Consider the following 13,851-nt stretch of genomic DNA (forward strand, 5'->3'; position numbering starts at 1 on the left):
CTGGCTCAGCTGCCCCCACAGGAGAGGGGAGGGGCTGCTCCCCCAACTCCTGGGTCCCTTCTGGGCTGGGACAGGGAGAACCAGGATTCCATAAGGGATGAGGCTGATTATCTTAAATGTTGGGAGAGTAGGAGCTAGGCCTCCAGATCGGGGCCCCTGTGTGCTAATTGGGGTCAGGTTCCTGGGTCATTGGGACCTAGAATGGAGGTTGCTTGGATCTTGGAAGGGGTGGGGTTTCAGACTCCTGAGTACCTGGGAAGGTGTGAGGAGGACTCAGGACTCCCGAGTTGTGAATGGAGCCTGGGGTCTGGAAGTGTGGCGCTGAGTCCAGATCCTCCAGGGAGGAGGAGTGGCCCTGGATTCCTGGATTCTGGCTGGAGCAGGGTCCAGTAGACATGGTCAGATCTCCACCTCAGATGCAGGTGAGAATTCTGTTTTAGACTGAGGCTGACCCTCTCAGGAGGGAGACATGGTTACTGGGCATATTTTGAGGAGCAAAATTATGGACCAGGGAGGGGGATTGGGCTGGGGAATTGGGACCATGTCCTTGGGTCTGGATCTTGTGGCAGACATCCTGCTCCCTTGAGGTTCAGTCGATGCCACCCACCCAGAATTTCAGTTTGTGTAAGCAGAGCTTTTGGGCGAGTCCGAGTTTGAAGCAGGTGAAATCCAGACATGGAGCCTTGTGCATGAAGCCCCGATGGGGTCTGAGCTTTTGGTTTCCTGTCTACTCACCAAATATTTGTTGAGTATCCACTATGTGTCTGGCACTGAGAAGAAAGCAGTGAGCAAATCAAAGGGCCTGCCTTCAAGATGCTTAACATTGTTCTCATTTGTAATGTACCTGGACTCAGCTGTGACCATCTTGAGCAGGTGACTTCATTCCCAAGCCTCAGTTTCCTCATCTGTGAAATGAAAACAGCAAGACTCTTCCGCAGGGGGAGGGGGGGCGGAGAAGCGGACCAGATGTGAAGGTGCGAGACTCTAGACGGGGGCCTGCCGCTTAAATTGGGGTGGGAAAGGCATTTGTCCAAAACAAGGGCTGAGAAAGCTCCCTCGGTGCTTAAGCCACGTTTGATTGACAGCTCGCTTGTTTCGGGGCGTGACCAACTTCGAAAGGCTGCGGTGACACCACAAAGCCGGAATCCCCGCGAGAATTCCCACCTCATTTTCCCTTCCTGTTTTCTCACGTCTTCGTTTCGAAAACCCGCCTCTCCTCGTGACGTCAGCACGTCCGGCCGCGTTAGATTATAAAACCCTTGCGGGCGGTGTCAGCCCTAGTTGGATCGGTTCCTAGTCCTGTTGTTGATCACATGCGCCATCCTGCACGACCCCGCGCCCGTTTGTCGCGACAGCGCTCGCAGCGACCGGTGATAACTTGAATCCCTGATCCCGACGCCGGAGGGCGAGATGAAAGCGCTGGCCTCCCGAGCCGTCCGGACCTGCGATCGCTTGTGGCAGCCCGAACCGGCCCTTCTGCCCCCGGGGTGACGCGCAGCCCCCAGCCGGTGAGTGAGGGATGAGAAGAAATGGATCCCCAGGGGTTGGGGGCTGGGGATCAGTCTCCTAGTCTGTAATGAGGAGAGAACTTGGTACTTCTAGGTACTGAGACAGGAGGGCTCGGGGCTAGGATTCCTTGGTCCAGAGGAAGAGGGCCTGGGAGCCTGAACTCCTGTGTCTGGGGAGGGGTGGGACGGAACGGACGCCAGGGCTCCAACTTAGGCTGTAGAGGAATTGGGAGCCTGAAGTGCTGAGCCTGAGGGAAAGGGGTCTGGGAGCCAGACTCACCCCCAGTGAGGGACCATTGGGAGAGGGGAGGAGTCGGAATTTTTGAGTCTCCGAGGGAGGAAGGTGTTGCAGGCCTGGTTTGTCAATCCTCAGGAGGATAAGAGAACCAGGGACTGGGACTTTGTCCCCAAGGGGAGCAAGTACAGGACCTGTGTTCTTGATTCTTGGGACTAGGACTTCTGGAGCGGTCTGGGGGCTTGGACTCTTGGGTCTAAGAAAGGAGAAAATGGGGACCCAGACTTCTGGGTATTGAGAGGAGATGTGGGAACCCAGGGACAGAGATGGGAGTGGCTGGAATCAGAAAGGAATGTGGGCAGGGACTCTCATGTTGCTATTTGTGTACTTCTGTTGCTATGACTCAGCAGTCATCCCCTGATGCTACTATTTCCTAAATGCCTTCTAAACTTTATTCCTTTTTCCCAGCCCAGACAAATGGCCCCACGCCAAGTGCACTATCAGCTCACCCCCTGGAGGGATGCCCACCCCTTCTTCCTCCTGTCACCACTGATGGGCTTTCTCAGCTGGGCCTGGAGCCGGCTGAGGGGCCCAGGAGCTCCAGAGCCCTGGCTGCTGAAATCAATAACAAGCGCAGATCAGGGAGAAGCTGGCCTGGAGGGAGAAGCTAAGGCTTCTTTGGCTGCCCACTATGCCCCCTGGGGCAGGCACCCTCAAGGGGAGGCTACTGAAGAGGATGGAGAAGCATCCTGGGGCGCCCGCCCTGATCTGAAAGCCAACAATTCTCTTCTTGAAGCCTGGGGACTTTCAGATGATGAAGACTATGGTAGGGAAGAAGCAACCAGTGTCCCTAGGGAGCAGGGAAGTGAATATATAGATGGCCAGCCTACTTTCCTGTCCCCCAGCCTTTTGAGAAGAACCCTGCGAGGCCCTCCTGGGGAGGAGGAATTTGAGGAAGGAGGAGTTGCTGAAGATAAAGTGACCACATTCTTCTCTTTCCCTCCATCACACTGGGGGTGCCACCCAGGGGTGGAAGGGGAGGAGGAAGAGGACAGAGAAGCTGTAAACAAAGAAGCTTCCAGAACATGTACTTCCACCTTATCTCTGGGACCCAAGCCCAGAGCTTGGGCGTATTGTGCAGGGGAGGAAGAAGCTTGTGCCAAGGAGGAAAAAAGAACAGAGAATAAAGAAGTCAGTACGCCCTCTATTTCCCCTTCATCTGCAGGCCCCTACCCCAGCACCTGGGAGTGTTGTTCAGAAGAGGAGGGAGAGGAGGATGGAAAGGCTGAGAAAAAAGCTGACCTAGGGCCACACTCAGTTCTAGCCCCGAGGCCCCTGCTCAGGACCTGGCAACATCAACCCAGTAAGATCACAGAGGAAGATGATGAAGAAGATGAGGACAGTGTTTCAGGGGAAGCTGAGGGTCTGTCTTCCGACTCACACACAAGCACCTTCTTGAGGGCCTGGGTGTATCGACCAGGGGAGGACTCGGAGGAGGAAGATGAGGACAGTGATTCAGGAGCAGCTGAAGAAGAGGGAGAAGCTGAGGGTCCCTCTTCTGCCCCTCCCACAAGCACCTTCTTGAGGGCCTGGGTGTATCAACCAGGGGAGGACTCGGAGGAGGAAGATGAGGACAGTGATTCAGGAGCAGCTGAAGAAGAGGGAGAAGCTGAGGGTCTCTCTTCTGTCCCTCCCACAAGCACCTTCTTGAGGGCCTGGGTATATCGACCAGGGGAAGACTCGGAGGAGGAAGATGAGGACAGTGATTCAGGAGCAGCTGAAGAAGAGGGAGAAGCTGAGGGTCCCTCTTCTGCCCCTCCCACAAGCACCTTCTTGAGGGCCTGGGTGTATCGACCAGGGGAGGACTCGGAGGAGGAAGATGAGGACAGTGATTCAGGAGCAGCTGAAGAAGAGGGAGAAGCTGAGGGTCCCTCTTCTGCCCCTCCCACAAGCACCTTCTTGAGGGCCTGGGTGTATCAACCAGGGGAGGACTCGGAGGAGGAAGATGAGGACAGTGATTCAGGAGCAGCTGAAGAAGAGGGAGAAGCTGAGGGTCTCTCTTCTGTCCCTCCCACAAGCACCTTCTTGAGGGCCTGGGTGTATCGACCAGGGGAGGACTCGGAGGAGGAAGATGAGGACAGTGATTCAGGAGCAGCTGAAGAAGAGGGAGAAGCTGAGGGTCCCTCTTCTGCCCCTCCCACAAGCACCTTCTTGAGGGCCTGGGTGTATCGACCAGGGGAGGACTCGGAGGAGGAAGATGAGGACAGTGATTCAGGAGCAGCTGAAGAAGAGGGAGAAGCTGAGGGTCCCTCTTCTGTCCCTCCCACAAGCACCTTCTTGAGGGCCTGGGTATATCGACCAGGGGAAGACTCGGAGGAGGAAGATGAGGACAGTGATTCAGGAGCAGCTGAAGAAGAGGGAGAAGCTGAGGGTCCCTCTTCTGCCCCTCCCACAAGCACCTTCTTGAGGGCCTGGGTGTATCGACCAGGGGAAGACTCGGAGGAGGAAGATGAGGATGAAAAAGATGATTCAGAAACAGCTGACTCAGGGCCAAGTTCTTCCCTTCAGGCCCAGAGTGCCCTCCTCAGAGGCTGGGCATATCCATCTGGAGAGGAGACAGAGGGAAAGGAAGCTGCTGAGGAGTGGGAGGAAGAGCCCCACCCCTTCCGAGTGACCATCTATTTACCTGGAGAGAAGCCACCACCTCCCTGGGCTCCTCCTCGGCTGCCCCTCCGACTGCAAAGACGGCTCAACTCCCTCAAGTCCGCAGAAACCACCACCCAGCATCTGGACCCTGAGACCCCCCAAAAAGCCAGAAAGGTGGGTGCTAAGAGCTCAGATTCTTGAGTGTTGGGGAGGAGGGGGCTGCGAGCTGGGACTCCTGGTTTCCCCATGTGTTACAGAGGGTTGCATGTGAACTCCCCTGGGAGGGCTGTGTTCACTGTAATGTAATCCTTTGCAAGAGGCTGGGCCCCCATGAGAAAAGGAAGCGGCTGTGACTCATGTCAGCCCCAGAGAATGTCAATCCCAGAGACCTCTACCACCTTCAGTGAGTCAGATGGAGAGTCCAGTGGCAGGCAGGTGACTAAGATAGCAAGCATCTTCGTGTTACTAATTTTGACAGACAACTAATTTTGTCTGGTTCTCTCTCTCTCTTCCCCCTCTCCCCTTTGGCCCTGTGTATCTTATGTCTGTATTTCTGTGTCTCCCCATGTCTGTGCCGGTCTGTCTCCAGGTACGCTTCTCTGAGAAGGTCTCCATCCATTTCCTGGCTGTCTGGGCGGGACCGGCCCAGGCTGCCCGCCGGGGCCCCTGGGAGCAGCTTGCCCGGGATCGCAGCCGCTTTGCCCGCCGAATTGCCCAGGCCCAGGAGAAGCTGGGTCCCTGCCTCACCCATGCAGCCCGGGCCAGGGCCTGGGTACGCCTCGGGAACCCTCCCCCTTCCCTGACTGCCATATCTGCCCCTACCCAGACTTTGCCCACATCCACTGCCCAGGCCATGGCCTTGAGCCATGCTGTGGCCTCTCCCTCCCCTCTTTATGTGTCCCTGTCTCCTTGCCTTGACCTCAGTGGGAGACGTGGCTAAGGTCATGTGGTTTGCGTGTTATTAACTATTTATTTTTTTTTTACCAGTTGGTTTAAGAAATAAAGCCTTTTGATTTGTAGTGAACAATGTCACCGTATGTATCTGAATTGACAGTGTCTACTACTCCTGGGTCCCAGAAGTAGTTGGGGGTAATAGCATAAAGTGTCTTAATAGAGGATAAACTACATTTCCCATCATCCTTCAAATTTGCCTCCTCGTCCTGAGGCTCCTTTTGAACAAGGATGGTGAGTTTTGTAGTTTTTCTTTGGCTTTCACCTGAATTTTATTAAAATGGGGACAGTTATCTCCCCAAGGGGATTGGGAGCTGGACTCACTGATCTCTAAAAAAGGGTTAAGCTCCAGTTTTATGTGCCTCTCTGGAATATAAAGACTCATCCTCCTACTGGCCTTTACATGGTGAGTTCAAGGTTTTCAGCTGCCTCATTTCACATTTATAAGCCCTGTGTCCACTGACTCAGTTTCCTTATCTGTAAAATGTGGCTAACAACTGCACGTACCTTAAGGGATTATAAGGTCCCAGAGAAGTTCATATTTAAAACAATGCTTGTCAATTAAAAATATGTGTTAGCTAGTATTATAATTTTTCTCACTCTCACCCATGCATGTCTTCAAATACTATCTTAGTTTAGTTTATGTTTCCAGCTTAGAACTCTCCTCTGACATCATAAGATCTGTCCAGCAGTTCAAATCAAACAAGAGTGGTCCAAATGTCCTGCACCCTGTCCAGCTTCATACCCTGCCCCTCCTCCATTGGTTCTCCAGGCTCCTGCCACACTAACCTTTCATTTTCCCAAACCAACCAAGCCCCCTTCCACCTTAAGATCTTTGTATGAGCTGTGCCTATTGATTGTTCCCAACTCTGACCCCCCTGGTTCAGCCAGTTCCTCTGAGTTCTTCAGGTATACTATGAAAACCACTTTTTTAGAGCCGCCTCGCTCTCACCGATTTGTGCCTCCATGTGCTTTTGTATAGCAGAGGATCATTTTAATTTTTTGTTGTTTAAGACCCATCTCCCATGATCCACTGTGAGTCCCACTAAAGCAGGTGCTGAATAGCCCACTCCCTAGAACCCAGGATTGGGTACCCAGGAGGCTTGTAATAAGTGTTGGTGATTAGTAAGGTGGTGCAAAAGAAGGTATGCTGGAGCCATTCCTCCAAATGAGCAGGCACAGGAGCTTATGAGAATACTGTTATTTCATTGGATTACTCACATGCCAGTTTCCCATCGAAACTGGACAAGCAGATGGCGAAGGCTTGGAGAGGGCAAAGCGGGAAGCGGAAGTCCATGGTGAACATGTCTGGGGCAACGCGGCCGAACTGGAGCACCAGGTAGTCCGCTGAGGATAAAGTCAGGAACTAAGCCTAGTCTTACTCATTTCCCTACAGCAGGCCTTCGAGCTGCGAAAACTACGACTCCCAAAGGGCTGTGCGGCGCCCTTACTAAACCAGAAAAACCCTCTGAGGACCGTGTAAACTACAGTTCCCAAGAGGCTTTGCAACAGCTTGGAGTCGGCCCTACCTAGAAAAACGCTTAAGTGCAGATAGAATAAGTAGTTACCGTCTGTTCCGGCCCCATCCTACCCCGCCCACCCCTTGCCCTGGTAAACCGGTTCCTAGCAGCTCACGGTTATACGGATGCACAATCTGGAAGTTCTTGACCGAGGCCCGAGTGACTCGACCACGAAAATTGAGCACGTAGGCGCCGCTCTTGTAGCTCCACAATGGGGCTTTGTTTTGCAGCAGGAGCAAGCCCTGGAAGGCCCCATTTTGGAGGCGACTCAGTAGAGACTCCTGTTCCTAGAGGATAAAGTAAGGGGCGTGGTTAACCTACCACCAACTAGCCTTTTTTCTCCAGACAGAATTTTTGAGTTCCTAGTCTCTCCTCCCTGAGATACGTAAGTCTGACAAAATCCTCCTGGCTTTACCCAGAGATTCCCAACCTTGGCCCGCTCACATTTTGTGGCTGGATGCTGATTCTCCGGTTCTGGGCATCGATTCCTGGAATGATCACAGTCATTTTCCGGGGCCCTCGGATTCCCAAGACGTTGGTCTCCTGCGGGTATTACGCTCCAGTTGGCTTGGCTCTTTCTCCCTTCCTCCACACCAACCTGCTCCATTCTCTCCCTAGTCTCCGGGACACTCACATAACACACAGCGCCCAGCTCTTCCCTGAGCCGAGCTGACTCCGGGACATAATTCTTCCTTTCGGGATTCACGCCATTGTCAAAGATGGTGAACTTGGTGCCCAAGGCATTAGATCTGCTCCAGGAAGAGTATGGCCAGAATAGAAATAATAATTGCTACTGTGTTGCTGTATGTTAACTGCTTTCCCATGTCATGTCATCAACTCTTCCCCTCAATCCTCTACATAAGACCCATTTCCGTGTTCCATGTATCCACATGTGAGCCATGATTTTTAGTTTTCTGTCTTGGTCCTTTAGGAACCCTCTGCCCTCTGGGATACAAAAACTCACACATCCCAGCCCTCTTCTCCTACTCAGGAACTTAGGAGTCCCAGCACCTTGCCTTTTAAGAAGTCAAATTCCTTAAATGTCAGGCTCTGTTCAAAAGCTTTCAGTTCTTCTATTCCCAACCACCTGGGTGTTACAACCTGAAGAACTACAAAGCCCATCAGTCCCTAAGAGAAAAGTTCCTGGAGCAGGTGGAACTTATGCTCTGTGCCCTGTTGGGAAATGTAGTTCAATTGTCCCTTTCCCCCAGGTGCCCTGCCATCTGTTTCTCACACTCATCAGGGCTCCGCCTACCTGACTTTGCCCATAAAGTTGTTCCCATTCCGAGACAGGTCTGTGGGGTCCAGGGAGATGAGGTAATTAGAAGTTTTGCTCATCTTTCTCTTTCGCGCAGCGAGAAGGAAGTGCTGTGGAGGTGAGAACAGCCAATCAGAATCGATTCCTGGTATCTGGTTACTGCTAGGGGTCTAAAAATAAGGAAACACTATGTCCCTACAACAAAGGAAAGGGTAATGGGGAAATAAGCGTCCCAAGGCTTGCTGGGAGACGCAATTCTCACTGAAGGAAATCATCAGCGGGGTCCTGAAGGGGAGCTTCACATCTTAATATAGTGTCTCCTTCAGTCCTTCTGACATTGTGTCCAGGATTCAGGCAGAGCCTAAGCAGAGAAGACTGACTGCAGGCAGGACCTGGCTTTGTAGAATAGGGAAGAGCCTCACTTTGAACATTGCAACAGGACTTCGGTAGGTATTTCATCTGGGAAAAGCAGGTCTGGCTCTAAGTAGAAAAAAGCCTCTTTCTGGGTGAAATGGAGTGCCTTGAGGAGAGGCAGCTATACAGAGGGGATTGGCCAGACTGAAAGGGGCGTGGTTTGGCTCTGGATGGGAAATCCACGAGGGGATGGGCTTGGTTCCTGAGGGGACAGGGCTTATCCCAGGATGGTGTGGGGCCTGATAGCAAAGAAGGTTCAGTGAAGGGGCAAGACTTGGACCTACAAAGATGGGGCCAATACCTCGATAAGGTCTGTAAATGGTGTGAGTTTGGTCTGTAAGGCATGGGGCCAGTACCTCTGGAGGTTCTGAGAGGATGTGGCCTGACTCTGAGAAAGGCCGACCCATCTCCATTGTGGGCAGGACTTGGTTATGGGATGGGTAGGACCTATGCCACTGGGCTCTATAAGGAGCCTAATTCTGTGAAGGGTAGGTTTTGGAGTTGGCCTTGACAGTGGTCCAACTTGACTTGGTCCTAGCTCATTGGAGAGCAAGGCCTGCATTCGTGAAAGGCTTGACCTCACACAGCAAGGGGCAGGACTTGTCCCTGGGAGGTGGGGCTTGCTCCCCAAGCTGCCAAACCGCACCTTCTGGTCCTCGGCCACCTCCAGGTAGAGATAGTAGAAAGGGAACATGCCCTTATCTACACCTCGCTTGTCGCGACTGATGCAACACTGCACCATACGGTCCTGTATGGCTGGCCGCAGCACATATGCTTCCAAGTCTTCGCCCAGCCAAGGGCCTGAGGTGCGGAGAGAAGAGTGGGGCGCGCTTCCCACATGGCTGCTGCCCGCGCCGCCCTTGCCTTCCAGGGCCTCGGACACTTCCTCATAGGCCGCCCCTGGGTAGCTCCTCACTGTAGACTCCGACTCCTCTTTGTTGTCTTCCAAGTCTTCGCCCTAGCCCACACGCCAAATTCAAGTTGAGGGATAGCGGAGACCCCGGCTACCCCCCAACACCCGCTTGCCAACTACTGATTGGCCATTCCAGCTCAGGGTTACTCCCACTCTCGATTATGGTTTCTACCTATTGGTCAAACATCTCGGCCACCTGCTGATTGGCCAGTCCGTTCAAGGGTCCCACCAAGCCAAGCTCTAATCATCTGTTGATTGTTCAGCACCATTAGCTTCCCTCTGCAGCCACACCCTCTCCATCTACCGATTGGAGAATCCCTTTGAAAGCATTGCCCATTTAGCTAACACCAGTGTAGATTCAGTCTAGATAACATATAATGCGAACTGGATCTACCCAACTGGAACTCTCTCACTTTCATCAATACCAAAGTGAGTGCCAATTGGCTCGTCCCTATCACAGTTTCACCCTCTCTAAAGCTCGCTACCTTTCAGTGGGCTGGATTTTAACGTACCTCCTCACATTAATTCAAATCTTCTAGATAGATTTCATTAATGGTCCACTCACAGGGTCTTTGCTAGCCAAGTCACAACAGGTCCCACCAACCAGTAAAAAGGGTCTCTGAGCTGCAGAATTTTAGCCCCACCCTCCCTAGAATCTAAGGCTAGCTCTCCTCCTCCTCTCTCTTGATTGGCTGTGCCACTGCCCACCTGTTTGTAGGCCGAATCTCCACGTCCCCAGTCACTATTTGTTCCAGGGTTTGGTGCCAGACTACACAACTCGTATATATCTTCAAGATCCTGGGATTTGCTCTTGTCCTCTGCACTGGACCCTAAGGGGTGAAAGAAGCCAGAAGAAAACTGAGCTCAAGATACCTGACCTGGGTCCTAGGAGCTTGGGACAAGTTCACCAGTGCTAGCTAGAGAAGGCCAGAACTCCTGGGTTTGTGGCCCCTATTTATGACTCATCACCCTCACTTGCCAGATATCCCACTTGTCCCGTGTGCAGAGGGTCTACACTGGCCATGAAGTCTCTGACTGCCCTGGGTTTAAGGACAGAGAGGGATTAGACTCCTCCCTTTCCCTTGTCCCAGATAGAGCATCGGAGAGACCTGGGAACTAAAATGGGGTTAATGGGTAGAATGGCATTTTAGGGGGACAATTAAGATTCCTGTTTTGAAGTCATTGGTCATGTAATCGGAATCAAATGAAATGTTACTACGATGGAATATTATTAAGGAATAAAAAAGGAATGAAGTTCTGATAATACAACATAGATGAACCTTAAAAACAAGCAAAAGAAGCCAATCACAAAAGATCATATACTCTATTATTCTATTTATATGAAACATCCACAATAGGCAAATCCAAAAGAGGCAGAAAGAGGATTAGTGATTGCCTAGGGCTAGGAGAAATGGGAGTGGGGGGTGGAAGGCAGTGACTGCTAAAAGGTACGGGGTTTTTTTCTGGGTGTGATGAAAATGTTCTAAAGTTGATTGTGGTGACAGGTGCACATCTCTGTAAATATACTAAAAACCATGGAATTGTAAACTTTAAATGAGTGAATTAGATGGTATGTAAAATATATCTCAAAAAAATTGTTACAAAAAAGGGGGAGTATTTGTCACTTGGACCAGAGAGCTTGATGATGTCCCTGAAATTACCAAGTCGTTCGCAGGGTGGCCAACCCCTGCGTCTTGTTCCTGGAAGCTCTTTAACAGGAAGCGGAGATACAGAAACGTCCTCCATAGACACTTCTTCCAACTCTGAATCAGAACTGTCTGGTGGGCAGGATAGGGAAGGGGATTAGAAACTGGGATTTCTGAGTACTGGGGGAGCAAAGGGCTGCAGATCAGCTTCCTGGGTGTGGAGAAGGAGAAGCTTTAAGACCTGAAGTCCTTGGTGTGAGGGATTTCAGGGCCCCCAGGGGTCTGGAATCCTGGGTCCTTTGGAGAGCAAGAATTGAGGTTCCAGACCCCTGGGTTCTAGTGGGAGTGGAGTCCTAGTGTATAGGCGGTCCAAGGGCTCGAGATTACCTGCTTCAATCAGCGACACCAAGGGGCAACTCTCACCACTACTATCTCCACCACAGCTCACAGTGCCCAGGACACTGGAAACACCAGAGCGCAGATGTGCCTTTGGCATGTTCTCCCAGAGGAAAGCGTTCCCCAAGCCTGGGAAAAGGTGAAGCGAGGCCCATTAACACATTGTAAACATTCCGGTCCTCCGCGAAGTGGTTTCCAAGCATAGCCTCTGATTGATTGACCACCCAAAACCCCGAGATCCACTCAGAACACACTTTATTCTAAGGCTCAAACAAGCACAGCTCTACAGCTAAGTTGTTGAAGACTCTGAGCATCAACAATCCCAGCCAGTATCCAGGACCTGGTCTCTAAATTACCTAGGCCCGGATCCCCCTGGCTTTGCCAATTTCAACCCTGGGGTTCCTCGGAACTGCATCCACTGTTTTTCCAGACCTCGCCTCCCGGGTCTACCAGGCCTCGCCCCAGTACGCCCTAGACCCGGCCCCCACTCTCGTTGGGCGGTCCTCAGCTCTCGCAAGCTCCGCCCAAGAGCTCTAACAAGCCCAATCACGGGATTCTCCTGTGCCCCACCCTCTAGTTGCATCTTGCCCTGCACCCGGGCTCTCCCTGGGGACACCACCGTTCGTGTACTCGGACTTTTCAGGGCTCTGCCGGAGTGCTCCACTGTATCTCAGCTCCCCCGCTCTGCCAGGCTCCTCCCTCTGAGTCGTGTAGGCCCCGCCCCGCATACCAATAGACCCCGCCCCCGGGCTTCCCAAGACCCTCTCACTCTAGGCCCACGATCCTGCCGGACCCTAGGAACATTTCCTCACCCCTGTCACTCGCAAGGCACTCCTCCCGCTGCCGCGGTCGGCGGGACCGAAAGGGAGCGTCAGGATTGGCCTGAACCATGAGGGGCTCTTGGCGCTTCCGTCGCTGCTTCTTCTCAAACAGCCGCCGCTACGGGAAAGGGGTGTGTGGGGCCCAAGAATCCTGTGGTGACACTGGGGTGAAAAGGGGCCTAGAGCAAGGGGAGTCCTGCATCGATGGGAGAGTTCCTGGAGTCCAGGCCCTCAGTCCCTCAGCTCCTCCTTCTAAACATCCAGTAGTCCTGACACCCAATCCCCTCGTCCCCCAAGACCTAGGGGTCCTGCGATCCCAGGGCTCTTGTTCCTTAGAATTTCTGGAGCCTCATCATCACGATTTGCTTCTCTAGATACCGAATTCCTATTTCCTCATTATCCAATTGCGGAACATGTGGCTCCAAGAGAACCAACGAGGGCCAGGAGTCCCAGGGCAAGTCCTGGGGTTGGGGCTTCTGGGGAGCTATGGAAGCTAGCACAGTGTGGGTGGCAGGATTCCTGGGTATAGTACCTGCTGTTCCAGCTTCTGCAGTCTTATGGCAGCGATCTCATCCCCCAGGATCCTGAGAGAGATGCAGGCTATGGCGACAGCAAGCAGGGCACGCCCCCCCCCCCCAGTTGCCCAAGACCCCTTTCCTCCCCTCCCAATGAGGACTTGTGAGATCACAGAAGGGGTAGAACCTGAGCAGGCTCCCCCCAGTTCTGAAGCTCTATCTCCAAGCACTGGCCTGTTTAGAATCTAGGAGTCACAGATAGCAGGGCCTTCCTGTCTCAGGACTTGGGAGTCCAAGCCCCCAAGCCCTCTTCTTTCAGACACGAGTTTTCATCTGAAACTCACTCCCTTTAGGTAGGACCCAGAAGTCCAGGCTCTCAGACCCTTCCTGCAAGACTGATGGTGCTGAACCGGCAAACACCATTATTCTAAGGCCAGACCTGAGTATGTGGGGGCATAATCAAACTCCAAGTTCCCTCTTGTACTCCCATCTCCACCCCTGCCCATCCTGTTTCCCCACTCACTCTTTCTTCCACGTGTCATTCTCCTGAGACATTCTGGAGAAGCAAGAATGAGGAGTCAGGACCCAGATCCAACATACAAATGGACTCTGCCCTCCAACACCTGATATTAAGCTTTAAATTTCTTCGTGGACCCAGGCAGCCTGAATCCCAGTACCTCCTCCTGTCCAGGGATTCAGCAGCCTGTTTCCAGCTTTCATCACTTTCAGGGGCCCAGGAGTCCAGTTCTCTCTCCCCCAAATACCTAACTCTTACATCCAGGCATGGGAACTCAGGACTCTGGACCCCAAACACCTCACTCCCAGACCACCAACACCCACCTGCCTGAGATCCTGAAGACTCTCTCTCCTCCTCTCCTGCCTGGAGAGCCTTTTGACGTTCACGCCTCAGTGCCTTCCTTGCCTCTCCGGCCAATTTCTAAATATACCTGACCCTCTCTTTGGGAGCTGTGGACGTAATCTCTGGGTCTCTGGGAAGTAAGTGGAGGAAGAAAGAGGGCTGCGCAGGA

The 13,851-nt window shown here is 52.7% G+C and overlaps 2 protein-coding genes across 3 annotated transcripts; one reads left to right on the forward strand and one right to left on the reverse strand.

Moving 5' to 3' along the window:
• The first annotated feature begins 1,238 nt into the window (after positions 1–1,238).
• Positions 1,239–5,413, forward strand: PPP1R15A (protein phosphatase 1 regulatory subunit 15A). 2 transcript variants are annotated; one of them, XM_033128789.1, is made up of 4 exons: positions 1,239–1,508; positions 2,212–4,126; positions 4,253–4,563; positions 4,979–5,413. In XM_033128789.1, exons 2-4 carry the CDS (start codon positions 2,221–2,223, stop codon positions 5,327–5,329), a joined length of 2,568 nt encoding a protein of 855 aa, XP_032984680.1. In that variant the 5' UTR covers positions 1,239–1,508; positions 2,212–2,220; the 3' UTR covers positions 5,330–5,413. The 2 variants fall into 2 exon arrangements, with proteins under 2 accessions (XP_032984680.1, XP_032984679.1); XM_033128788.1 differs by having other exon boundaries at positions 1,240–1,508; positions 2,212–4,563.
• Positions 5,414–6,553: 1,140 nt separating this feature from the next.
• Positions 6,554–13,713, reverse strand: TULP2 (TUB like protein 2). The gene is made up of 13 exons (XM_033128842.1): positions 13,664–13,713; positions 13,347–13,379; positions 12,841–12,892; positions 12,300–12,426; positions 11,479–11,616; positions 11,107–11,223; positions 10,154–10,275; positions 9,179–9,490; positions 8,116–8,228; positions 7,495–7,609; positions 7,305–7,403; positions 6,976–7,147; positions 6,554–6,687 (listed from the first exon to the last, which is right to left on the reverse strand). The coding sequence occupies exons 2-13, from the start codon at positions 13,376–13,378 to the stop codon at positions 6,554–6,556; spliced, it is 1,533 nt and encodes a 510-aa protein (XP_032984733.1). The 5' UTR covers position 13,379; positions 13,664–13,713.
• Positions 13,714–13,851: the final 138 nt, after the last annotated feature.

This window comes from Rhinolophus ferrumequinum, chromosome 15 (genome assembly GCF_004115265.2).
Source record: "Rhinolophus ferrumequinum isolate MPI-CBG mRhiFer1 chromosome 15, mRhiFer1_v1.p, whole genome shotgun sequence".
NCBI classification, from domain to species: domain Eukaryota; kingdom Metazoa; phylum Chordata; class Mammalia; order Chiroptera; family Rhinolophidae; genus Rhinolophus; species Rhinolophus ferrumequinum.